The sequence below is a fragment of the Boleophthalmus pectinirostris genome, unplaced genomic scaffold (assembly GCF_026225935.1).
Source record: "Boleophthalmus pectinirostris isolate CB_2022bp ecotype Guang Dong unplaced genomic scaffold, ASM2622593v1 HiC_scaffold_7, whole genome shotgun sequence".
Lineage (NCBI taxonomy): Eukaryota > Metazoa > Chordata > Actinopteri > Gobiiformes > Gobiidae > Boleophthalmus > Boleophthalmus pectinirostris.
The window spans coordinates 24,405,472-24,433,035 of NW_026571473.1; the positions used below are offsets into that span (position 1 = coordinate 24,405,472).

The window sequence follows — 27,564 nt, forward strand, 5'->3', positions numbered from 1 at the left end:
ATAAAAATCAAAAACTTTGACATAATTTTTTTGTATATCCCTGCCCAAGGCATATGAAGAATCTAAATCTGACCCCAACCCAAAATTTGATGCTACAACCATATGATCATTTAGACTTATTGATCCAGGCAGATCCTCTCAAATTACACTGCTTAATTTTTTAGTGTGGCTATGAAAAAAACCAAAAAAAAAACAAAACAAAACTGTAACACTGTTTTTTATTGGTTCTTTAACCACAAAATCTCCAATCAAGGCAGCCAAAACATGTCGACTTAATTTATTCCTTGATTCTTATTAAAGATGGCTTGTACGTAGGCCTATATATCAAATTAAATTAGGCTATAGGCTAATGTCCTAATGTTATAGGTTATGTTATGTCAGGGGCCTCCAACCTTTTTTCTCCGGTGAGCTACCTGTACAAAACAAAAATGCCAGTGAGCTACCAGTCATAATTGAGTATAAATAACAGCCATGGCAAGCCTTAGATGAGGTACACTTAGATCCATATACAACATAAACTATTATCCATTACTTGTGCACAAAGTTAGGAACCAAAATGATACATGTACAGTGGTAAAAGGCACTTTATTTATCAGATTTTACTTATTCAGCACAATATGTGTAATTCAGAAATCCCTTGGTGAGCTACTTGGGAGGAGGTGGAAAGCTACCAGTAGCTCCAGAGTTACAGGTTACAAACTTGTTTCAGAGTAGACCTTACCTTATCTTACATTAAAGGGGGGACTTTCGTTTTTATGTTGAATTTATCATGCTATATATATATATATATATATATATATATATATATATATATATATATATATATATATATATATATATATATATATATATATATATATATATATATATATATATATATATATATATATATATATGTGTGTGTGTGTGTGTGTGTGTGTGTGTGTGTGTGTGTATATATATATATATATATATATAAGAATTGCCATTGCATAGCTTATATTGGGTCCCCAAATTTGACCATTGTGGAGTATCTTGTTGCTTACGGTCTCTATTTTGTTATATATCTATATCTATATGCTCATCTTCAAATAAAATATGTTCAAAATTAGGCTTGTAAAATTACAACTGGTCAGTCACAGCACCACCCCTACATTACCAGCACCCCTCCACAACGGATGCATGCTTCAACTTTTCTGGTTAAACGCTGACTCTTCATTCCCGATGCAGGAGTCGTGAATTTCCTGTTTTTAACGAATTTCCACGCTTGAATTGCAAGATCATCACTGACATTGTAGGGCAGGACCGTGAGTCAACTGGGGCTGCGGAGCCAAAGGGGGTACGCACGATGCAACTTGATCCAACTAGAAGCTGAGCAGCGCGCAATATCACCTACTTGCATCTGTCTTTATCCAACCAAGACGACGCGGTGTATCTTTAAAAGGCTGAACTGCGGTTTATCGGTAATGTAGACTCGTTTGTCCAGTCGGCTGTGCTGTAAGAGACATGGTGCATCAGCGGTGAATGTTCGTGCGTCTTTTTTACCCGGTTTGGCGTCAGCATCCTTCGTGAGCTATGGATGCGTTACGAAGCTACCGCGGTGCTCTGCAAGGGATGCTCGTGGTCTGGCTCATGTTTGCGGCAGAGATTATTAGGTTATCCGGGGTAAAAGCCAGCGATGTCATGGAGGAACTTGCCACGGAGAAAGAGGCAGAGGAAAGTCACCGCCAGGACAGCGTTAATTTACTGACATTTATTTTGCTGCTGACTTTAACCATCCTTACCATCTGGCTATTCAAGCACAGACGAGTCCGGTTCCTACACGAGACCGGGTTAGCAATGATTTACGGTAAGCTTACAAGTCACGTGGGGGCTCAAAAACACAGATAGCCTATTTCTCTCTATGGCTACTTGAATGGATTCATATAGCCTACTTTCTGATGCAATGGGCATTAGCTAAATGTCTGGCACCTCTGCTTCTTGGTGCTGCAGATTTGGTTCTTGTGTCTACCTCTTCAAATGCAGCAGCATACACTACGCACACACGCAGCTAGGCTACAAAAGAACTTTAGCTTGCTCTCATTTCTTAATTCAAGATATACAGATGAATTAAAGCAGTAAGACTAATCATTTAATTGGTAGTGACATCATGCCCAAAGCAGCACATAAACAGATCCAAAGACAAAATTCTGCATTGAAATGTCACTCATTAACTATTGACATATAGACTTTGATTTGTTGCTTGTACTTTTCTATTTATTCATCGCTTTACTCTCTTACTGTGACCTACTGTGACCCCTGCTCATTTGGTTTTATAGCCTTAACAGAGCCTAAGATAAGGCACTGGATAGGCCTATTGAAAATGCAAATATGCAGATGGTAGAGTTGTTTCAGTTAAAGAATGTCGTGTTACCATTACTGTTTGTACAGCTGAATTGTTACAAATTTGTTTGACTGAAATTTTACTCTGTGTGACAATGTTATAGCTACTTGGTCCAATGAAAATAAAAATGCTAAAACAATATAGTTTACTCACACTTACTTATTTATACTCTATAATATTATTTAGTGTAAAACCGTTTCTGTCCACTGATATGTCTTTAATTCAGCTGCTGTTTGTGTCCTTGAAGCTTAAAACTGTTGAACCCAAACAAGCTCTGTTGATGTCACTATTCAATCCCATCCCTTTAAAATGATGCTGTAAATGTTTAACCAATATCTTTACAGAGTTGTAAATAATAATAATACTATGCACAATAGTGTCTAAACATGCTGGTCTAAATTAGGTCTTAAAAGTATTATTCAAAATTGCATAGGTGGAAAGGTGGTGCCTTTTTGTTTGTAGGTGGAATCTGAATGTCTGAATGGAAAAGCCAGGAGGAATGCAGAATATGTTGCACTAAACTTTCACATTTTTAAAATTGTGTTTGCTAATGTTGTTAACAGAGATGATTCTTTGCATCCCCTGTGCGACTCTTCTTCAAACTGTCACTAGACAACCTTGCATTAAAGAGGGCCATTAACACTTTTCAACTAGTGTGAGGATGCAGCAGTGCCAGCTTTGCCCCCTGCAGATATGTGTTGTCTGTTTGGAGGATTTATGTTTTCTAAGCAGCTGCCTCATGCCTTGCTCCAGGATTTAGCTTCTGTGCTGTCCCTGCATCTTACCCCCATTTTTCATCCCAGCTTTGTCGCTGTCTTTCTCTCTTTCTCTGTCTCTCTCTGTCTGTCTGTCTCTCTCTCTCTCTGTCTGTTTCTCCCTTTCTTCTCTCTTTCTCTCCCTTTCTGTCTGTCTCTCTATCTCCCTCTCTCTCTTTCTCTCGCTGTCTGTCTCTCTCTTTCTCTTTCTCTCTCTCTCTGTCGCTCTATCTCCCTCTCTCTCTTTCTCTCTCTGTCTGTCTCTCTCTTTCTCTCTCTCTTTCTCTCTCCCTCTGTCTGTTTCTCTTTCTTCTCGCTTCCTCTCTCTCTCTGTCAGTCTCTCTCTCTTGCTCTGTCTCTCTTTCTTTCTCTCTGTTTGTCTCTTTCTCTCTCTGTCTGTCTCTTTCTCTCTCTCTTTCCACTCTCTTTCTCTCTCTTTCCTCTCTCTGTCTCTCCCTCTTTCTCTCTCTCTGCACCTGATACTGTGGCCTTGAACAACAAATAAGATTTAGACTGAGTAAATTAATCATACATATTTTTAGATAAAGCTATAACGTTAGATAACACTTATGAATATCTTTGCACTGACAAACAGGTAAAAAGCATAAGCAGCATTTAAGACATGCAAATGCACCACTCCACTAAACTGTCCATTGAAAGTGGAGAGTGAGAGGCTGTGTCCATTATCGTGTTTAGGTCCAGAGGAGCAAAGCAAGTGTTAAATGGAAGAAGATGAGAGTAAAACTCACCAACACAATTTATTTCCTTGAAAAGTGGTCAAGTAAAGGTGCGCAGGGTAACATTTCTAGTGGAGGATCCAGTGAAATATTATTATTGCATTGTTAAGAATGTTCCACAGTGTAGATTAAACCTATTTATCACGAGAGTTGCCACTATTCACAGAAGGAATTATAGTGTTTTTGAGCAATAGAAAAACCCGTAATTAATAAATGTTAGATGGATATGTTTATGTCATACCATGGAACATTCCAGGCAAAGCAATAACATCTCCATGGAGACAATCTGGTGGCGGACCCTCCACTAGAAAAGTTGCATAGTGCACCTTAACTCCATCAGTTTTTCCTAACTCTTATATTATCCAAAGTAAATATGCTACTTATTGTTCAAAGTAGTCAATATCACCTCTCTTTTATTTTGAAAAGAGTAATATTAAATGCACATATACCTGTCCTTGTACCCCTGGTTGAGAAAAGCTCTGTTGCTGTATTGTGTTAGTTATTGAAAAGAGTACTATACAAGTTGTCATGTGGTTTTCTTGTATTTTCACCCTCAGGTCTGTTGGTAGGAGTGATTCTACGTTACGGGATCCCAGCTACCAGCTATCACAACCAGACCCCCCTGAGCTGCTCGCTGAAGGAGGGTCCCGCAAGCACCCTTCTGCTCAATGTCAGTGGAAAGTTCTTTGAGTACAGCCTCAAAGGGGAAATAAACCTGAGAGAGATTCACAATGTGGAGCAAAATGATATGCTCAGGAAGGTTGGTAACAATACACCAGTTATATTACATGCATTGGGTAATTTTGTTTTAATATTTGAAGAGAAACAGGTGTAACTTTGTAGGGTGTGTGTGTGAGCTGTCAGAATATGAGTCCTGTCAAGCTCACTTATCCTTATTGCTAATTTAAATTTATAATACATGAACTAAAGGCAATATTATTCTTAACATATGTATTTCTATGAGAAATCTTTACCTGAAACACACAGTCTATAGGTTACTTTCATTCACATATATTTGATTAATCCTGATGTTCTCCTCTGTTCTTCTGTATGTTTTAATTCCACATATCTTCACTGAAGGGTTAGCTCTCTTAGCCAGGCTGGCACCACCTAGTGCCTCCGCTCAATTTCATTTCTCTCCAGGGACTAAGTCAGGAATTGGAATACACTAGATAGTTTGCAAAAACCCTAAGTGTGAGTTCGGGCACCAGCCAATCAGCGAAGAGCCATACATTCTATGTTGTCCAAGATCAAGGATTTAAAGCCAGAACAAAGAGAATGTTTGGTGAATGTTATCAAGAGGAAAGACCTTATTACCCTTCTTCCTACGGTATTTGGGAAAAGCTTACTATACCAGTTAGCCCTGTTAGCGGCGCATTACATATGTCACGACCAAATAGCAGTGATTGGTAAAATTAAAAAAATTTACCCACCTACCGTTGAGCGAACAAATGATGATGCTGTGAGGTCAGACGGTTTCCAAAGAAGTGAAACCGGCTGATGAATCAGTGTATAGCTCTCTAAGCTCCTCTGCTGATTTTTGTTTGTTTGCTGAAAACATAGGCCTTAACTACTATTACCCATGCATATACATTCATAGTTAGCTATCACTAAATTAGCTGAAAATCATACCCATAATGCAGTTAATTAAGTACTCGATAACTACTTTTAAGAAGAAAATACACAACATATACAAAACAAATGCCACCCCATATTTATTTACATGGATTATTTACCTGGTTACAGTGCATTACAGTGTAACAGTCAGACATTCTTGTCACAATTATTACTTTGCTTTATACTGTATTTCTTAATGCTTGATGTCTTATTCATATCCTCATTATAACTTTTGTTTCCAGGTGACCTTTGACCCAGAGGTATTCTTCAATATATTGCTGCCTCCTATTATCTTCCATGCAGGATACAGCCTTAAAAAGGTGAGAGACAGGAGACTATCTTTACTGAGGTGTGCTCAGCCTAGTGAGCCAGTCCCCTTACTTTCTGTTCAAGTGCAGGAGGGTGTGGGACCTCAACAGCTAATTATACCTTTTTTGGATCTCCTCCTCCTCTCCTCTCATCCACATCTCCTCTTGGATATCCTTGCAACATTCAGAACAAAATATATGTGACTTCTTTTATATTTCAGATTTGCAGCATTTAGTGACACAAACAGATAATGCTCTGATTGGTTAATTTACCTGTTAATCATGCCAGTTTATGGTTTCAGTCTATAAATCTTTATAAAGTTTACAAAAAAATAAAAATAACTGTGCAGTCTTAGGTGCAAGTGTATGCTGCCACCACCTGATGTCTTATTGGACAGATGGTTGACTGAGGTGAGCCTTCATTGGCCACAGACGTAGCAGGCTCAGACTCGGTGGAACAAGTGGCTCCTTCAAGGGGAAGTCCAGAGCAGATGTCTTTCAGTTCCCCTCTTGACGTTTAGTATTTAAACAAATGTGTTTAAAGCCAATCATCTAATAGTCTTGAGTTTAGGTTAATCACAAATCGTCTTTTAATGGTATTGCCTTTTTTTCCACTGAACGTATCTCAAAATCTCTTCTTGCTTATTTATGTCAGCTGAAATGTACAAACACACAGGGCTACTAGCTTATTACTACCTGAAGTTCAAATAACTTCACTTCCATAGAGGAGCTGGTCAATGTTTGGCCTAATAAATTTTCATCTTATAAACTCCCTCTTGGCAGTCCTTTGGCGGCCTCTGGGGTAAAGTGCTTATTTCCTTTAAATCTCTGAGTCAGCATTTCTTTGTTTCTGGGTGGAATGAGCTCTAGTCTTGGCAGTGCTCTCGATGAGGTTGCAGCGCCGCATAGCTCTGCATGTTTGATTTGTAACCAGTTAAACAAGCACACGCCACTGTTGACATTACTTCTCCAGTTTGTAAGGCTCTAATGAATACCAAGTCCTTAAGTAAATTTAATCAGTAAAATCTTTGAACAGTGATGTGTAAAAATAACTCTAGCGGCATGTAATTCCTGGAATGGATTTGATCAACTGCTAATGTTCAAATTATGGATTTATTGTAAACTCAACTATCTCAGGAAGATAGACAGAAGTTTAACATTGGGCTATCAAAATTAAAATGAAGCTGAATTTATTTGATTTTTTTTTATTATGCAGTAAAAACCCAACTAAAAAGCAAATACAGTAGTAAAGAAAAATATAAATATTACATAACATATTGCATTGATATTTTTAGGATGAATGATAAAATTGGACAAAGTTTTAAAATTTAAGATGCCTTGAAGGCATTAGGTCTGATGCAGGATGAAATTAAAACATTTTTGTGTCTTAACCATTCTAAATTTCAAACGTTCATTTTTCCTTCTTATCTTTCAGAGACACTTTTTCAGAAACCTGGGCTCCATTTTAACATATGCCTTCATTGGTACGGCCGTCTCATGTTTTGTTATTGGGTAAGTCAAAACAAGGAACTTCAGAATTTTGAACTTCCCATTTAATGTTGTATACTTTCAGATGCAGCCCTTTAGTTTACATGTTTTTGTTTTAATCCTTTGTATATATATTTGCTTTTTATATCAAGGAATCTAATGTATGGAGTGGTCAAATTGATGCAAGTAGCAGGACAGTTAATGGACAAGTTCTACTACACAGATTGTCTTTTCTTTGGGGCCATTATTTCAGCAACTGACCCAGGTATTAACTTCATAACATCACAAAGGAACATACTGTATATTTCAGTGATGACTTATTATTATTTTTTTGTGTTTGTAGTGACAGTGTTGGCCATCTTCAATGACCTCCATGCTGACGGGGACCTGTATGCTCTGCTGTTTGGAGAAAGTGTCATGAATGACGCAGTTGCAATTGTTTTGTCATCGTAAGTAAAATCTGTTACATGTATTATGTTATGTCATTTATCCCAATTTCCTACCCTACCTTAGACACATCCTCTTTTCATCATTCTCCTGACATCATAGACCATATGTCTGACTTTCATGTGTGGACAGGTGGGCTTTGTGTCCCTCTTCTGGACACACGGAGCACACTTTTAATATTAATCCACTTTATCAGTGTCAATGTTTTCCATGGATTTTCCTTTTCACATAGGCTGTCCTTATTTTAACCATTTTATTTCTAAAATTTTTAATAGAAAATTTGAACTTTGGGGTGCCTCTTAATTATTCTAGGAAATGTTCTAAGTACATATTTCAATCTCTGCTAGCCAAGCTAGCCTCTAGACCTCACAGCCATCTATTACAGACCCCCACCAAAAATCCAACTGTAACCATAACTAAAGATTTTATGAAACAATCAAGCTTTTACTGTTACATTTTAGTGTCTGGTACTCATCCCAAGATTACCAAATAACCTTATTTGCTCTCTGCTGCAGGTCTATAGTTGCCTACCAGCCAAGTGGAGCAAACAGTCACAAGTTTGACGCCTCAGCACTTTTCAAATCAATTGGAGTTTTTCTGGGGATCTTCAGCGGCTCTTTTTTGATGGGAGCAGCCAATGGAGTCGTCACTGCTCTTATATCCTTTAGACCTGGGTGTCATGTCATAACATGGCTCAAAGACTGACGCTGTAACCAAAAATACAGCAAACAACAGATTAGATCAATTAAATTTGTATTTGTTATATAAAATTTTAAAGGTAACAATGAGGATCATCCAGGATGTAGGTGCATGTTAATACAAGAGATGATGTGGTAAGGTGATAGGCAGATCTGGAAGTGGTCTGGGAGTGGAGTGAACCAGCACAAGCAAGTGGCTGTATGTGGATCCTTGATCCTTGTCTGTGACCTTCCCAGCAGCACCTGCAGAGGGCACAAAACAATAATCACACACGTCCACTAAAGGACAATGATAGTTATTCAATCCAATTTATGCCAATATTTGAATAAATTTTGCATTTGAATTGTTTGATTGTTCTTAATGTATTTTCCACGTCACAAAGTTCACTAAGCTTCACTGCTTCCCCCTGCTGGAGACTGCCCTTTTCTTCCTTATGTCGTGGAGTACCTTCCTGTTGGCAGAGGCTTGTGGCTTCACTGGTGAGAATGATCAGAAAATTTTTTTCAAGGAATTTCAAGTTACATTGTGTTTGATACAGATGTATCCCTGCTTCATGAATCATGATCCAAAATATCAAACCATAACATGTGTGTCAAATAAGATTCCAATTAAAATGGTAATCGGTAAGTGGTCTGAATCATTGTGAGTTCAAACTTTATATCTCTTTGTGTCTGCAGTAGTTTACTACCAGCACATGTGGAATGAATGAATAATGCATGAAATTGTAGAGCAACTTTCAGCATCTGGAAAAGATCAGTATTAGACAAATTAATTATTATTAGTAGGAGTAATACTTATTATATTATTATTATTATTATATTAATTTCATATTATATTATATAGACATGCTGTACATAAATTAATGAATTGGTGCAAGTGTATCTCTCCAGTCTCTTTACTGATGACCGACAGAGTTGGAGCACAGATTATACGGCAGATTACATTATAAACATAATTTTTACAGTTATGAAGCTAATCTGTGCATAATTGCATAATGTCTCTATAGCAGATGCAGTGCACATTTGCATATTCCTCAGGCTAAACAGCCATTACTGCAGATGTAATTAGAGTAATAATTTTATTCCTCAATGTTTTTGCAGGTGTTGTAGCTGTGCTGTTCTGTGGAATCACCCAGGCTCATTACACTTACAACAACCTCTCAGAAGAGTCCACAAAACGCACCAAGCAGGTATCGCTTGTAAAGGATTCTGCACAGCAATTCCAACTTACTTTTGGCCTTCAAGTTCAATTTTATGTTTGCCGTTTGATTTAAAAATTAGATGGGAGGGACAACAAAGGCTAGTCGTAACCTTTGAAAGTTCAGGTATTAAACTAAACTGAAGTGGATCAGGATTTCAGCAGAGAAGGACACGGATGAACAATGTTTTTGAAGTGGAAGAACGCTGACTGGGTTATTTGGTTGACATGCTGTGTGATTGTGAAATTGGTGTCAAAGAGAAAACTGGGGAAAAGGACTGGGAATGGAGAAAGATGGTGTTGTCAAAGTAAAATTTTTGGATGGATTTGGAAGTGTTTTGGGGGCCAGTTATGACAATATTGCTTTTGTCACAGTTTAACTTGGCATAGTTTTTTTTACTGGAGCCAGGTTTTGATTTGAGACAGAGAAGAGGTGAGGGTGGAGTAAGTCATTGGCAGATGGCAGCAGTGGAAATCTAGACTATGACTGCGGATGATGTTGACGAGGGAAGTGAGGTAGAGGATGAACAGAAGAGGACCAAGCACTGAACCTTGAGGAACAGCTTGCAAAAGGGGTACAGTGGAGGAGGAGCAGTTGTTGATTTGGAAAAATGTTGTCAGTTTGTGAGGTAGGATTTAGGAGGTAGGTAACTAGCATTTATTTCACCAAACCAAGGTACATCTAAACCTTAAATAAGTATAACGTAAACTCAATGAGAAATAGTTAAAATTGTATGATATCAGTGAAAGCCCATATATTCTACCTGAGGAGGCTTCTGTAGTTCCTGCCTCACACTTTGGGAACCCCTGGTCTGTTCTCATGTCTTGAGTCTTTTCACATCACAGACAGGGCGCTTGTCTAGGTGCCAGATGGCTGGAACAATTCACCTGCTGTGACTTTAATCAGACTGTTTCAGGACATCCCGCCAGCCCTCTCCAAACATTGGGGTTCTTCAGGACAGGGGCAGATTAATCCACAGACAACAGAGCATGAAGATTACTCGATCTAAATTTAAAGGCCATGCTCCTGTTTAGATTTTATTTTTATATGGGAGTTTCATTAAAATTAAAAGTACAATTATTATTTTACCTAAGTAAATATTACAGAAGGAATACAGTAGATTTTAATTTGGCTGATAAAGTTAACACATAGTATAGTATAATAAGGCCAAGGTAGACTTTACACATGGACTTTGACTTTTAATGATTTACTTGACAAATGTTATATGAAAATGATTGTTGAGTTTTTCCGTTTTTTGGAGTGTTTTTTTTTTCCTCTTAAATTTAAATACCCATTGTCTGTTTTCCCACAGTTGTTTGAGGTCCTACATTTCCTGGCTGAGAACTTCATCTTCTCGTACATGGGCCTGGCTCTGTTCACCTTCCAGAACCACATATTCAGCCCAATCTTCATCTTTGGAGCTTTTGTATCCTTTGAATCAACCTTAAAATATACTTCAATAATGTCCTTATAGGCACATGTTCTCCACAGCTGCAGAAATAACTAACAGGTGTTCCTTTCCTAAAATCGCTGCTTCTTTGTAGAGCAGAGTTAACATAGAAAAGGCATTATTTTTCTTGCATTTATAAAACATTTATTAAGATGGTTTAATGATTTAAAATTTAGTAAAAAGGACAGCTGTAAAGCTATTAATTATTACCAACACATGTCTATTACCTTTAGTGTATTGTATTGACTTGTGAATATGTCCTGTTGGATATTTTCATTTAATTTGTTTTTAAATGTTCTTAACCTGTTGATCAGATTGCTATATTTATTGGTCGAGCCTTGAATATTTATCCGCTCTCCTTCTTGCTGAACCTCGGTCGACGACACAAAATCACTGGAAACTTTCAGCACATGATGATGTTTGCAGGTAAAAATTACTCCTAAAATATATGGCTTATCTTTTTTGAATTTAGTTGATTCAGCTGATCAACACTGACATCTGCTTCTGCTTAAAGGTTGAAAAGTCAACCTCTTTGACCTTTTAGCCATATTGTAATGTTTTACCTAAAATGTTTTAATAATCTTGCTTCTTGCTTCTTGCCTTCAGAATGAAGCTCTTGTTATGCATTATGGAGTAAATAGCCTTGCTTTTTCATTTCAAGGCGCTTGACTCCCTACTGTCACCAGCAGAGGGCGACAGACACCTTATGCAAATATTGCATTTGCACAGTGTACTGTATTCCTTTAGTTGGGACAATGCATAGTAATGAACAAATTCAGTTATAAATGTGACAGATTGCAGAAATAAGAGAGTAAGTAATCCAAAGAACTAACAAGGAAATACAAAAATTAACTGTTGGTGATTCTATTGTCAAGAAGGTATTTTCCATATTTACAAAGTTTTTACTTCGAAAAGATGAAGTGCAACTGAAACTATCATGATTGTGGTGCAGGTTTGCGTGGGGCCATGGCGTTTGCTCTCGCCATCAGAGACACAGCCACCTATGCACGGCAGATGATGTTCAGTACGACGCTGCTCATTGTCTTCTTCACTGTGTGGGTTTTTGGAGGAGGGACCACACCCATGCTGTCCTGGCTACACATCAGGTAGTGTCCACTGAGCAGACATTTTTAACACCAGAGATTTAGGTCAGACCAATCATGATATAACAATATTGTACAATGGTAGTACATACAGCAATTTGTGTGTGTGTTTTTTATTATCTCACCAAATGTCTGTACATGGGGAGTGTTTCATTCCATTTTATTAAAATCATTTAATCCACAAACCAGCAGGACATATATGTTTACTCATAGCGTCTTTTTCAAATGACTAATCTCTCAAAAATGTCAATACATGACTTCAGATTTCTTGAGTAGTTTCCCCCAACGAGATAAGACACGTTTTGTTCACAGTAATCTAGTACAAAGATCAGAGGAACGTTTGCAGAAGATGAATAAACTATTGTACGCTTTGAGATTTTGCCAGGAAAGACCCATTCTGTTACTAAAGAATAAAACTACTCTACCTACACAAAAATGCACTTTAGTTATCCAGTAGATGGCACCAGATTCCTCCACCTCCATCCCTTCTCCTCTCCCACTTTTAAACCTCCCTTTATTCCATTTTACACTTTCTTTAAGCCCCCAAATTAAATGACTGTTATACTCAAGTGTCCGTTTCCATTTTAACGTCAGTCATTTTTGCTGGAGCTGCTCACTGTATTTTTTTGTTAGTAGTTCCCAGACTGTAATGTATTGCTTCCATTTGTCATGATAAAGAGGATTATGTTCTTTTAAATGTGCGTGTGTGCTACAGGCTGAGCTGTTTAATATGAGTAATGCCTCTCTTTCCCAACAAGAACAATTGTGTTTTTGGAATACAAGCTTTGCTGAAATCTTTTCTTGAGCACAGCGCTATGGCAACAGGGCGGATATGAGGGAAAACCGTTTTGTGACTTGTGGATCCCTCCCTCCTCCGTACGCATGAATACATTTAAACTTGATTTACATTTTTGTTTATTCCCAAGGTCCATGGCTTCTTAAACTGTGAGAGGGACAGTTCTGGTATATATGGTTTTTGGATTTATCTTGTGAAGGTTCTATTTGAAGATAACTAATGTTGACTGCTTCTTTGATTTTATACCCCACGGTGATTGGCTAGTGGCACTTGTCAATCACTGAGAGCATGACAAAGGGTGACAAATAGCTGGAGCTGGTGGGAAAAACTCGACTGCATGCATGTATTTGACCACTGAATTGTACAGAATAGTCATAAACCGTAAACAGTGGGCAACTTTTTATTTTTTATTAACTACAATATTTACAGCCTTCATTATAAACCATCAATTCAAGCTTAGTAACTGCTTAATTAAGCTTCAGTTTTCCCTTTAAAAAGTCACAATTAGGTCCACTTACAAAAGCAGCTGCAAAATTATCATATTTAAAAAAAAAAATTATACTTTTTTGACTAAATCCAAAGATCTGTCCCTGCTCTTATTGAAAATAGAATTTAAACAATCAATACACTGTAATAAAATAGAATTTAAAAAAATAAATAAACTTAAATATCACATGTAGAATAAAAAGGCTTCTAAAATTTAAATACCTTCCAGATGTTGTTTCTTTTACTAAAAACTATAGACTTCAAGTTTTCAGCAATCCCTCCACAACTCTCTAACTTTGTTATAAGGTCTCAAATTTACGTGAAATTAAATCGGCCGTTGTGATCTGTGACGAGTGACACACATTTTAAATAACAGCTTATATCTCTTAAATGGTAAACGGTAGCCACTTACTTGTTTTTTTCTGCTGATTGTTTAGCTACTCCATCCAGGGGCTTTGTAACAATACATTTTATTGATAATTGTTTTTATTTTTGAGAAAGCATGTTAAATTTGTAATTGTTACTGTTTTATGTCCTGAGGGTTAAGGGGTTAGGGTTAGAGGTTAGGATACTATAACCATGCTTTAGCAAGTGGTTTACACAAAGTTACTGTTTAGTCTTTTTTTGTGTAGTTGTGCACAAGATCAGCAAGCAGCAGTAATTTTAGTTTAGATCTAAGAGCATAGCCTTAGGTAGATCACCTGGATTAAATTTTACAAAATATGCTTAAAAATACCATTATTTGAACTGCTGCCGGTGGGAAGCAGATGCTTTGCTAACAAAGGGAAAATAATGTTGTTATTCTGTCAAGATCTTAAATTACCTCTAACATATTTGGAATACTCAGAGCTTGTAAAAATGGTCTTCATTTTCACACTGAAGACGTCATGCAAGTTGCCATTTGTCTGACAGAAATAAAGAGAAAGTTGCTCTGGAGAAAATGGTGGGTGAATTAGTGCATGATAGACGACTTGTCCTGGGATAATAGGCGTCTGGTGTTGAGGAGGCCCGCTGGTTTTCATCTTGGACTGTTGATGACGTGCGCTTATATAACACAGTATGACGAACTGAGAAGGCTGCTATAGGAAATAGCTGTGAAATTATACCAACAGTATGCAGCGCTGTGTAGGTTTTGTGCACATAGAAGAGGTGGACGATTTGAAAACAATTTCAGGGCTTGTGTAAGATATGAAGATGGATGAAAATTATAAAGCTGTTAGTTACACAATAGTCATACTATAGTTAGGATGGCAACACTACACTTGCTTATGTATTTTATTTTTAGCAGGTTGTCGTGATGCAATTTGAACTTAAAACCATTATTAATAATTATGATAATCTGTGGTTTGTTGCAGAGATTTTAGACAGGTAAAAAACTGATTTATGAGCCCAAATTGTATCATGAAGAATTTTAAGTCCATTTTAAAATCTAGCTAGCACACATGCTTCACAGCAAGAAGGTTCCGGGTTCAACTCCCGGGTCACCTTGGCTTGCCTATTTTGTTTCCTCTGGGCACTTTTGGTGGAGGGTTCCACCATCTGCTTGCCTCCATGGAGATGTCATTGTTTTGCCAGGAATGTTCCACAGTAAAGCATTGATCTTGTCCATCTCCATGTAGAGAGGAGGCCCTGCTTAAAACAAGAATGCATGTTGTATAGCTAAACCTTTTGTAATTCAAAGTTGAAAAAATCTACCACATGTTAAGCAGTCTGTCACATGAACATCTGTTAGGTCAAGGATTAGTGTGTGTCCTCAAATAACACGGGATCATATCTGACCCATTCATCTGCCAATTAGTGTTTTTACTCTGAGTGGTCTGTCATATGACTGTAATCCCTGAACATCCAATCAACATGAAGCTAGTTTATATAAACAGAATTTGTCTAACAATCTGCTGCATTTGAGGCCAATAATCTAGTTTGTTTTTTGTACAGGTTGCAATACTTCAATACTACCCCTTTCAAATTAGTCCAAATGCTGAAATGAACTAATTAGATACTTTGACTTCCTATTGTCTATCTGTAGTGATTGAATAAAAATGAAAGAATGTGCACCATAACATTTTGCAGCTTCTGTTATAACATGTTCTGACCAAACATCAGATATTACTCATTCAGGGGTGTTCATTATGCTTGTTATAAAACATGAAGTTGAATAAGTTGTAGTTTCCAAAACCATCCTAACGAAGAAATAAACCATGATCAGTATGAATATGATCTTTTACTGTTGTAACTTGTGATTTTTTTTTGCTGTGCCAGATTTAGGCCTCGACATTGTGTCTATAGACAGAAGAGTTACTCAAGGTGCTGTATTTGACAGTAAGTGGTGATGGGAGAGGGCTCTGGTGCTTTTTTAAACCTGCTTTTCTTGGTGACGGGGTTGTTTTTAGATGCACATGGGACTATGGGAGATCGGTGTCAGAATAAAATAAATTAGACTCGGGAGTGTGTGGGAACATATTTCTCCCTATTGTTTGTTTGTCGAATGCTCAATTGTGTATGCTACTGTGGTGTGGGAATAGAAATCAAATGTGATTGGCTGTGTTGGCTTCAAGCTGTTGACAGGGATCTTTGACGTGATCAGAAAATATATGAAGGCGAGAAAACCAATGAAAGCCTGTCAAAAACAAGGTTATTTGCTGTCATTTTAAGACCTGTAATATATTTGAAATTCACACCTGTCAGATTGAGAATTAAGTTGTTTTTGCACTGTTAGTGTCATTGTATTTTCTCCAAACAACTAGATAACTTCGCTTTGCTTATATGGGATTAAAGGATGAATCAAGCAAATCCTTAGTCTGAAATAAACAGAGGTCTGTACATAAGAATCTAAAGTGCAATCAAATCCTTTATTTAAAAAAATATAGCTGTAATTGGGTTAACTTTCTACAATTTGATGTCATATTTCATACTGAAGCTATGGGCCAACAATAACTTCTTTGGGGTTAAATAATGGCGTAATGTAATAGTGAAAAAACAATCTCACTTTTATTTATTTACTGAAAGGGGAGACATTGAACTTTGCCAGTTTATGTTTCACTTGATAGGCCCAGTCATTACAAAAATATAACAAATTAGCAATGTGACAGTTAAACAGGAAATGCTTGTAATGCCACGTGAAAGCAACCTATCGGATTATTTTTCCCGTGCATTCTTTCTGTCTTGGATTTAAATAGTCTGGACAATGTTTGGACCGTGTGCAACAGCCTGTATGTAACTCACTGCATGTGGGAGTAGTGCTTCAGGAAACATTGGTTAGTCCTTTGCTCCTCTGGGGGCCTCCTCTCCTTCAGTAGAGACCCATTTCTTTTCATAATCTCAGGTCAGTCTCGCCCCGCCCCCCTTGAATGTGCCTGTTTTTTCAGCTTTCTCTGATCTCCACATGGACCCTACAATCCCCAAAGATGTAGAGTAGTATGGGAACTAAAGCAAAGCATTCTGGGTACTCATTAGGCCAACACAATATAATGTTGATTTATCATAGAAAATGGTACTGAAACGCTGTAATTTGCCTGACAGAGATGTACATTGTTGATTAAATACAACACAACTAATGCTTGTTGATTTAAACTATTAAATAGGCCATGACAAAGGACATTCTTAAGTAATTTTCCTCAGTGTAACGCAGCTATATCCTGTTCCTTATTGGACCATGACAGACTTCACTTGTCTGCCTTGGCCTTCATCCAGCAGGATTAGAGGCTGTGGCTTATAAGAATTAAACGCACCCTTTTAAATTCTGCCTGTGTTCGGCCTAATCCTTCTCCACTGTAACAGACACCAGCAGGACTCACAGCAGCTCTGTATGAACTCAGAGTTTGACAGAAGCTGGCTTAGTCTAATATATTTGTACTATAAATGTATTTAAGGCATGTCCAAGTCTGGCTCAGGGGACTAGTTTTATATTCAGTCAGGTTTACGCAGTAATAGCCTTTTAATTTATTTACAGAGAGCGCTGATCCTGGAGAACAACTCTTTACATTTTTAACATGTTCGATTTAAACCTATTCTTTGAAAACCTACAGATTAGTGTTCATATCTTTGTCGCTCTGATTTAGGCCATGTTGTAGTCCTCCACCCTACCCTGGTTTCATGCTGTTTTTGTAATTTTTATAGTCTTTGTTAATTTGGTTTAGTCTGAAGCAGAGGTGGGACCAAGTCGGCGTTTTGCAAGTCTCAAGTAAGTCTTAAGTCTTTGGTCAAGGCCGAGTCAAGTCCTAAGTCAAACACAGGCAAGTCCAAGTCAAGTCTCGAGTCACTGGCCCATAAGTCCAAGTCAAGTCCAAGTCGTCTGCTTTGAGCTTCAAGTCATTTCAAATCTTTTTGCAATTTATGACTTTTAAGATAAATTGAACTTATAAAGTCGTAGTATATTTATATATGAGCATAGAGTATGTAAGAGTTGTAGAAATGCAATTTTTTTCCTTTTTAAATGTCATGACAAGATCTTAGTGTGACTCATTACAGTTAGAATAGAACGAATTCAGATTTAAAAGTGCTTCTCAAGTCTTCTCAAGTCACTGACCTTCAAGTCCAAGTCGAGTCCCAAGTCTTAGTCCATTTTATCAAGTCAAGTCTCAAGTCCTAAAAATAGTAACTCAAGTCTGACTAAAGTCGAAGTTATGACTTGCAAGTCCCCATCTCTGGTCTGAAGTACATTTTTAGTCCTGGTTTAGTCTTAGTTTAGCTGTTTGAGAAGCATTATAGAGCATAGAATTGTGTAATATACTTACTTATGCTTAAAAAAACATCAGATGGGTCTTTGGGTGTCAATTAAAAAAAGAAATCCACAAACAAAAGCAGTTTCCAGAGCATGCTGAAATAAATCTGTCTTGTTTAAATACATTTGTATGTCTTGTAGTTCATTTGAAAAAGTGTGTTTCTAATTTGAATGACACACACCCTGAATTTTCTGCAGTACACTTTCATTTCCTGCTCCGGGGAATTGCCCTGTTACAAGTTCAGAGGTTATGTGTAGCAGATGTTTTGAACAATGCATACAGTTTTTTTTTTTAAAGTTTTTTTTAATATGATGTATTTAAAGTAGAATAGTTTAGTATTTAGTATTTGTGTGTACATGTGAGTACACTTACACTTCATACAAAACTTAAACACAGTAACACTCATCTTAATTAGAGGCACAAATGCAGGAGAGGTGTTAATTCTATTCGACACTAGAAATCTTTATTGATAATCCACTGATCTACATACTATAGTACTACTTGCACTTGAAGAAAGTAATCCCCAAAGCTTTAAAATGTTCACCATCAATAATTAATCTTAAATTACTGCTTTAACTGCATTTGGTTGCTTGTTTTTTTTTGCATATTTTCATATCTACTTCATCATAGCAACAGTAATCGAAATAATTTGGCTATCCTTCCAATATCAGATATATCTTTGTATTTAATTCCCATTTAATCATATTTTTAAAGCCTGGAAGTGGCATAGTGTTGCCTTAAATTGGATGTGTTATTAGAATAAAAATCTATCATTCAAATTGTATGTCTCTGCTTGATTCATCATTTGGTTGAAAAGACATTTTATAATCTCTCTTTTCTATGGAACCTCTTTGCTTTCCTTTGTCAGTGCTTGTTTTGTCTGATGCTAATTTGCTGCATTCCTCAGCTTTTGCTTTCAGACCTTTGATGTTTTATCCGAGCTGTCAAACTGAACCAGCCACAAAGAGGTCAATCACAGCTCGACAGGTGCAGTGCTAGTACTCACAAACATCCCTGAACAATTCTGTGTCAAAGGGGAAAATATTAAGGATGAGATTTAATAAAAAGCTTGAATAATGCTGCAAATTGGTTTCATAACTTGCTTTGAATTTTAATAGGGATATTTCTTCATCTTCAATCTTGTCTTGTAGGGTTGGTGTGGATTCAGATCAAGACTTCCAGCCCACAGGAGACAGCTTTCAAGTATTGCAAGGCGTAAGCATCACACACAACTGTTTTGTATAGTCTTTGTGAATTTTCTGTGTAGTAAAATTGAACATTCTGAAAAGATTTTTATAGTCAATTGTGGACAACTTATTTTTAAAAGATCAGAGCCTCCCAATCTTTTCACTGGATGTCTGTATATGTTAGTGTAGGATTGATGGTGCTAAAAGGGGGTAAGTGTGGCAATCTATGACTTGAAAGAAGCATCTTTGCTGTTTAATTTCATAACATAAACCACACCTTAATGAGTATATTGCACAAATTACCAACTTGTAAGCATTTAAAGAGCAAACCTAGACAATCTAAAAACTGAACATCCTAAATAGTTTTTTCATTTTTAGATATAGCAACTTCTTAACTTAAAATGTGCACAAAGTTTCTGCTTACTCTGCTGCCATAAAAAATCAGTAAGAATATGTCTTGTTAAAAGTTTGGGAGCCCTTTTCATCCTTGTGTAGGCTGTAAAAGTGAAATACACAGGACCAGTCTGAGGGCATATGAGTCCACTGGGACTGTGTAAAAGGGGTATAGATTTGTGCCTAACTCACAGGTGACACTAAGACAGTAGTTTCACCAATTTAAAGACGTGGGCTGAAGTAAGCTTATGGCACTTTGAAGACTTTCAGATATTGGTTCATTTTTAGTACAATGGAAGTATTTCTTTGCACTGCATGCACTCTTAAAAAGCAAGAAAGCAAACATAACTTTTTTCTTAAGTCAAACTAAGAGAAACAGCTCTTATTATTGCAATATTAAATGTGTGAATGGCCAAAACAGGTTGAATGTGAAATTACTTTTCTCATGGCTCTGGATTTTAAAATGAACTTTTGCTAATCTGTACTTTAAAGGTGCACTATGTAACTTTTTGTTTTGGGGTCTGTCACCTGCTTGTTTCTTTAGAAATGTCATTGGTCTGTCTGGAATGTTCCACAGTATGACATTAAACAGCTACCTTATATTTATTAAATTACGGTTGCTTTTGTAGCTCAAAAATACCTAGAAAACCTGTGACTGGGAGCAGAGTTGCCTCTCCACAGATCTGACCTGTAACTTGGACTGGTAAAAATAGATAAAAAGGTTAAAATACCACACTGTGAAGCATTCCAACCAAAGGAATAACATTTCCATGGAAAAAAAGCATTTGACGGACCCACCACCAGAAAAGTGACACAATGCACCTTCAAGCATTTCAATACCATTGGTTATTGATATCTGCTGATATACTGAATTAACTGATTTGGTTTTGTTAAAAGTGGTTAAGAAAGGAAATATCCACTGCTAAATCAGGCGCGCAATCAGAACAATTGTCTTTTTTCACAATTTGCCCCTTTGCCACTGTGCTATCAGCTGATTAAACCAATTCAACAACAGGGCATAGCCACTCTTCACTGTAGCCTTTATTATTGTGTGATGGTCTCTCAGATGGAAATAGAATAAAATACCAAAGTGGAAAATGAAGGTCTACCATCCCACTATAATTACTGGACTACACCAAACAATCAGCAAAGTAATAGTATAGTAATATCTTGTCCTTGCTCCCATTTAAACCCAAAATGTGAGCAGGATGTTTTGATTAATTTTATTTATATTGATGTCATTTATTTCTTCTTGTGTTTCCAGGATGGCGCCCAAGACCAGAGTAAGACCAAACAAGAAAGTGCCTGGTTCTTCAGACTGTGGTATACCTTTGACCACAAGTATCCTTAAATCTTATCTTTATACCAGTTCTTAATGTGTCAAAGTCATATTTCTCAGTAATTACAACAACTGGGAAATAAAATGTTCATTTATAGCTAGATCTAAAGATAGCTTAGAAATCATGTTTGACAAACCTTTGAATTTATAAAGAATGGCAACAAGCCTAGCTCTTTTACATAAAGATGTTAGTTGGGTGCTTTTTTTTAGTTAGGTACTTTTTTGAAGTTTTATTTTGAGTAGGCAGAAGGCAGGCTGAGTAATCACTTTAATCAGCAGTTTGGTAATTGATACAGAGATACTGATTTGGCCATAAAACAGATCGATGCTGTATGATTTGCAACTTCTCATTATAACAGGAATGGAAACAGCAACGAGTTATTGAAAAAAAGTATTTTTTTCTAATTGGACTATATTGTGTAGGAGTGGGGCGTAATTGCATTTAGAAAATTAGAACATGACCATAGAACAGGCCCATATTACGCTATTTTCTGATCTATGTTTCCTCACCAAAAACATAATGGGAGTTGTGTTTTGTTTCATTCACACATGTTTAACACACAAACCTTGCATATTTAAATACTTCTCTCAAACAGATAATACTCTGTTCCACCTTGTGAAGTCATGTGGTAATACAAGAAGTGCTCCACTGTGTTTTTAAAGGCCATACAGTTTCACTAGAATCATTTGGATAATTTCAGCCCTGCCTAGCCCTTTTATCTCTATGAAATAAAAGGTACAAGGTAGCTGTTAACATGAAAACTACCACTTCATGACATCAAAAGGTGGAACAGAGCATTTTGAGCTTTGTAGATGTAGACTGATACTATAATAAAAGGTTACTCAAACATGTATGAATGAAACACAACTCAGGGTTTGTTTTTAATAAGGTAACAACACTGTAACATGGCTTAATTTTGGGTAATACAGGACCTTTAAATACATATTCAAAGCATTTTCCCATAGTGTCACCTGTAACATCAAATAAAACTCTATATGTGCAGTTTCCTGGTTGAAGAATAAGCAAAGCCTGTTTCAAACCGCTTTCCCTTTTCAATATCTTGGCCTCTTTCTTTGTTAACCACAGCACCTCCCTCCCACAGCTCCCTCGTCCTTCCCTCGTAACAACCGTCTCCCCGGGCGGCTGATTGTGGCTTGTTTTGGAGAGGGCCAGCTGTGTTTTTACAGTGGAGAGGCTTTCCCCAGTGACACTTGTAAGACACGAAGGCTGCAATCGCTTATTCCCAAAGTCGACTGAGGAAAACAAGGTCGGACATCTGCAGACAAAGCCCTGCCAAATCCAAATGCACATGAGAAATTAGATGTTTGTTTAGGTGATGTGTGATGAGAAATGTAGAAAAGGGAGAGAGAGAAAAAAAATTTGGGATTTTTTGTGTTTTTATGTTATAATGTAGACCTGTTGTTGGTTTTATGGTCTAGTGTACAAAGGGTAGTTACATTTACTCAGTTGCTTTTACTTAGTTACATTTACTCTTTGAGATGGTACAAGATCTTGTGGTACAAAACTGCCACAAGATTGTGCACACATGAGGAAGATGATCTTGTGAGATTTTCCCCAACTGTTTGCATTTGCACTGGACAAAAAAGGTTGCATATTGGTGAGTTAAATATCTTACAGATCAAAAAAAAAAACTAGTACTGGAATGGAAACAAACATAGTCAAATACATATAAAAATGTGAGGCCAAAACTGGAAACTCAATTGTGAAATGTATACATTAGGAATTATGTTAAAACCACATCTTGTCTCTTTCTCACTTGTCTCTTTCTCATGGACCCAGTGTTGAATCTTGTCTCATCTTGTGGAAAGCGGTTCGTCCCACCCCTGTTTACCTGAGTAACTTTTAAAAGAAATTGTACATTTCAGAGTACTTTTCATGCAGTATACGTTTACTACTACCCCAGTGATATTTTGTATGAAGTAACCATACTGTTACTTGCCAATTTCTGGCTACTCTACACACATAATCTGCAAGGAAGGAACACTTGTAAGACATAAAACTATGAGCTCAGTGCACGACATATTTATTTATAGATGGCTCAACTTTAAATTGGATGCATGTCGTGACAGGGAGATGGCACGTTTCTAGGAAAGTATGGCCTGACCAGTCAAACAGGAGCAGAACTGTACTGAGTAATTACAGAGAGTAGAAGAGATGTCTGGGTCACCCTCTCTGCCTGAGCCATTCCACATTTCCTGCGTTTGTTTACCGTCTTTTGACCGAAGTAGGAAGGAATGGCGCTTGATAGGAAACACCAAAGCATTAATGAACACACGTAATACTGTAATTGGTGTGTAGTTATTGGGAATGTGACGTAAAACTACAGAGCATTCTGGGAAGAGTTCCATGTTGGGGAATACGCCTTCCACTCTTCCAAAACGTGCTACGAATTGGGTGTATTCTTAAAGATAATATTGTTTTTCTTCTTAAGATAATATACACATGGGTCAAGCAGTAACGTAGGGAAACAGGGGCAGATTTTTTACATTCAAATAGCTCTTATTCAGAAACTAGAGGGACTATTGAAATAAGTAAGGTATCAGAATATAGGAAAGAGTTAGCACTCCAACAGGGTAAAGTTAACCCTGCAATATTCTTTCAAGTTGTTGACAAAAAATTAAAAACTCATGTCGGTAACGGAGAGAATGAAATATGCAGCACTATTTGGGGCCATAAATACAAACAGCAATAACTAGCGGTTCTCACTTACATATCCTTAACAAACTGGTTTGAATATTTGCTTCATATAGTTTTCTACCATATGGTACAAGATTAGGTTGAAAAACCTCTTACTTTTTGAGTAATGAGATTTTTATTAAGAAAGGTCATGGTAACGGAGGGAAAAGTAACGGAGGGAAAATTGTGCAAGCAAGTAGAAGGTGCATGATTTAGCATAATTTGTCAGCTTTTTTCTTCCGAATACTTTAATATTACTTCAAAATGAAAGGAAACTATTTCTATAAAATATGTCAGTCCTTCCAAGCTATTTTTTATCATTTTAAATACATGTTCTTTGAAAAATCATGTACCTTCATCAACAGTTCAAAGATCGAATAACACAAGATATGATGAAATACATAAATTTATATACATGATTTGCAGGTCTTTGAAATTTGGGAAATAATTTTTGTTCCATGTTGCATACATGGTATGTTTAAAACGTATGTAACTTTAGAATCAAAAATGGTACAGAAAAAAGGTAAACAGTTTCATAAACTAGAGTACATATGCTATCTGTTTAATACATTTTTATATCAGATGCATTAACTTCAATTTCTGGCCTTGCTGTATACTTCTGCTTGACCGGGCCCACATGAGAATATTATGTAGTGTCGAGATCCAGTATGAAGTCATGTTTCTGTATTTTTAAGATTAATATTGTGAATTCCACCAGCCACTGCTCTCCCTATAGCTTAATTTATCTAATGTGGTCAGTATGTATCCTCCTTAATGCCATGTTTCCAGTTATCTGAAGCCCCTCCTGACCCACAGCGGGCCACCCCTCACTTCCACTCTGCCCAGTTACTGTGGACCTCTGGCCAGCTGCCTCACCAGCCCCCAGGCCTACCAGGTCAGTGACTACTGTTAACATGTACAAACTCTGCTTTCACTTCCTCTATTAACTTCATACAAAGGCTACATATAAAGTGAGTAAATCATGATCAAGGAGCATTTAATTTCAAAACAAGCTATTTTAATTAGCTTTCTTCTTAATTGGACTTTTTACCCAAGTAGTTTTAATCAAAATATGTATTCAGTAGTTACACACAGCTTCTGAGATCTCTGTTGACAGGGCTCTAAAGTAAAAAAATGCATGACTAATCTGAAGAATTTACAGTTGTCTGCAACAGTTGCTATAATAGAATGTCACTATGGAAAGAAATATATTCCTTTTTTTAAAATTTTATGAATATGAATCAGCACTGACCAGATCTATTTTGATTTAGATTAAATTTTGATGCCATCCAAAGAATCACAAACCAATGTATATTCCTGTGGCAGTCCTTTTGTGGAAAAGAGAGTAATCTTGAGTAATATTGCATACTCCCTCTTGAGAGAAAAACTTAAAAAATAAATTAAAAAATACATATAGGAATGTTTTATTGTAATTAAATTGTAATTGTGCCCAAATGTTACTATAAATTTGATACTTTAGTAGGTTAATTATTGTACAGAATCTCCAAAACGTTGCATGTCAAAATGTGTAGCTCCTCTTGTTTTGGAGGAGCAGTGCCTGCAGGAAGGTGCTCTTTGCATACTGAAGCCCTCTCCGGAGGATTGTAATATTGTCAAAGTATTTCTATGGCTGCCAGAGGAGTACAAAGCAGGGGGCCTAGAGCGAGGGAGAAGAAAATGCACGGTCAAGAAGCCTTTTTATATTCAGGGGGCACAAAGACCCCTTTCAGAGCCGTCTCAATGATGATACTGTGCTGAATGACACTGGACTTAGATTTTCAACTCAAATCCAGTCGCAGTCCAGTCACAGTTCGGTTCCCTTTGGCAAATACAGTCTGTTAGTCTTCTGTCCATTTGTCCAAGAAAATGATGCTGCCATAACTTTCTGAAGGAAGTTAAAGGAGATTACTGTGCTTATACAAAAAAGAACCAATTATTTTAGTGTCCGATAACGTGAAATAAGGGGAAGTATTGCGTATAAAAAGTAGTAATAAGAATTAAGAAGATAAGGAAACACATTTGAAAACGGTACTAACATAAGTCATTGAATATACTTTCATTGTTAAAAATTATACCTATTGAGGAACTTGTGTTGGATGTAAAGTGACACTTAATCACTGTTTGTTTGCAGCACTGTGTTGTTTGCCAGGTCTGACCTACATTATACTACTTATTCAAATTCAAGACCAGTCTACTACCAGAAAAGAAAAGCCTAAATATCACTGTAGCTTGTTACAATTTACCCAAGGTATTATGTATAAAAATAAAACATATATGCACCCAGGTACCCAAAAGTCAAATTTGTGATTTAACATTTCACTGAAAGACATTTATTTGCCATTTTTATAGTTATGGTTAAGGTCTACTAAGGCCAGAAGACGTATTTTTTTTCTTTTAGATAATGAATGACAATTGTAAAATGCATATTCTAATACGATTCTCTCTGCCTTTGTTATGTCATTTTTATTTTTTCTATGTCAGTAATCCTGGCACTAGCCTCGTGTTAAAACTCCTGTGGGCATGCATATTGATCCTCAGTCAATTAGAGCAGCAAACACGAACCCATGCTACAGTTTTTATATGGCTGTATATCAACACAGTGCAATATATGTATTCAATTGGCTGTGTGGGTTTTATTGGTCTGCTTCCTAAGTTTTACTGTTGTTTCATTGAATGGGGGCTTGTTAATATTCAGTGCATGCAACAAAGCTTTAGTTCTTTTGTTTCTGTGTGGACCTCAGTTCCCCTCACAGGCTGACACTATGCATCCTGTATTGGATGCTCTGATTGCCTAGTGCTGCAGTTGTTTCCAGGGTCATGGAAAGACCTTAGTCACCTTAGTATGATGTCATTTGTCTACGTCACAGACACATGTGGACAAGAGTCAAGCTGATCGAATAATGCATACATTCTTGTTGTAGTTCCTCATTTGAATTGCCTTTTATGTACTGTTACAGTGGGCTACAATACCGTAACATAGTCAACCACCGAAATATGAGGAATAAGAGTTTTTTTGGGTTGGAAGTTTTAATATTTCAACCCACTTTGGATGATGTCTTATAGTTGCCATATCCATGCATTCTTCTGTTACCCTCTGCAGTGGGTAGGATTCATTATTATCCTAAGCCAAGATTTATCAGTGACATCCAATTTAAAAGTCCAAAAGACCATGTGCAGTACACAACAATTATAATAAAGGGCAATAAAATATACAGAGATTGCAAAAACATAGACAGAAAACACACTAGACACAAGCCTGTCTAAGGTGCAGGAGCAGCAAAGAATGATCTGCATAAAAGGATTTTAAAATCAATACAATAAGAGCCCGGGAGTCAGTGCAAGGACATTAAAATGGGCTTGACATCTTCAGCCTTCTCCAACATATAATTATATAAACACACTGGTAATGTGAGAGTCTTGCCCATGGACACAAAAACAGCATGCAACAAGAAGGAATTTGAGTCTGGCTGCTTCCATAAGGGGTGTAGTATATTACATACTGGTGTAATATATCAGACAGCAAGCCCCTCTGTCTAAATGCATTTATATGCAGCAGCACTTTTAAAGAGTAGACAGACAGTGGCTTTGCTTTATTTCAACCTGTAATGAATTTTTTATGATGCAGTAGCATAAGTCTTTTCAGGACACTTTTGAATAAAAGTAGTATTTCTACAACAATTTTGCCAAAACTATAATTTGTTAATTGTTAGAGAAAGATTTTATTGTTAGGAGGATCACAATGACACTGATTCCCTCTTCCCCCCACCCCTTCATGTTGTC

General features: G+C 36.9%; 1 protein-coding gene across 1 annotated transcript in view; it reads left to right on the plus strand.

The window, feature by feature from the left end:
• The first annotated feature begins 1,223 nt into the window (after nucleotides 1–1,223).
• slc9a7 (solute carrier family 9 member 7) overlaps nucleotides 1,224–27,564 on the plus strand; it is a 28,204-nt gene continuing 1,863 nt past the window's right edge. The window contains exons 1-15 of the mRNA XM_020918748.2: nucleotides 1,224–1,828; nucleotides 4,412–4,614; nucleotides 5,714–5,791; nucleotides 7,215–7,291; nucleotides 7,420–7,532; nucleotides 7,611–7,716; nucleotides 8,230–8,371; nucleotides 8,787–8,892; nucleotides 9,514–9,602; nucleotides 10,924–11,037; nucleotides 11,376–11,487; nucleotides 12,014–12,167; nucleotides 19,319–19,382; nucleotides 21,012–21,088; nucleotides 24,574–24,679. Coding sequence (XP_020774407.1) covers nucleotides 1,555–1,828; nucleotides 4,412–4,614; nucleotides 5,714–5,791; nucleotides 7,215–7,291; nucleotides 7,420–7,532; nucleotides 7,611–7,716; nucleotides 8,230–8,371; nucleotides 8,787–8,892; nucleotides 9,514–9,602; nucleotides 10,924–11,037; nucleotides 11,376–11,487; nucleotides 12,014–12,167; nucleotides 19,319–19,382; nucleotides 21,012–21,088; nucleotides 24,574–24,679 — 1,815 coding nt within the window. The 5' untranslated portion in view covers nucleotides 1,224–1,554. The remainder of the gene's footprint in view (nucleotides 1,829–4,411; nucleotides 4,615–5,713; nucleotides 5,792–7,214; nucleotides 7,292–7,419; nucleotides 7,533–7,610; nucleotides 7,717–8,229; nucleotides 8,372–8,786; nucleotides 8,893–9,513; nucleotides 9,603–10,923; nucleotides 11,038–11,375; nucleotides 11,488–12,013; nucleotides 12,168–19,318; nucleotides 19,383–21,011; nucleotides 21,089–24,573; nucleotides 24,680–27,564) is intronic.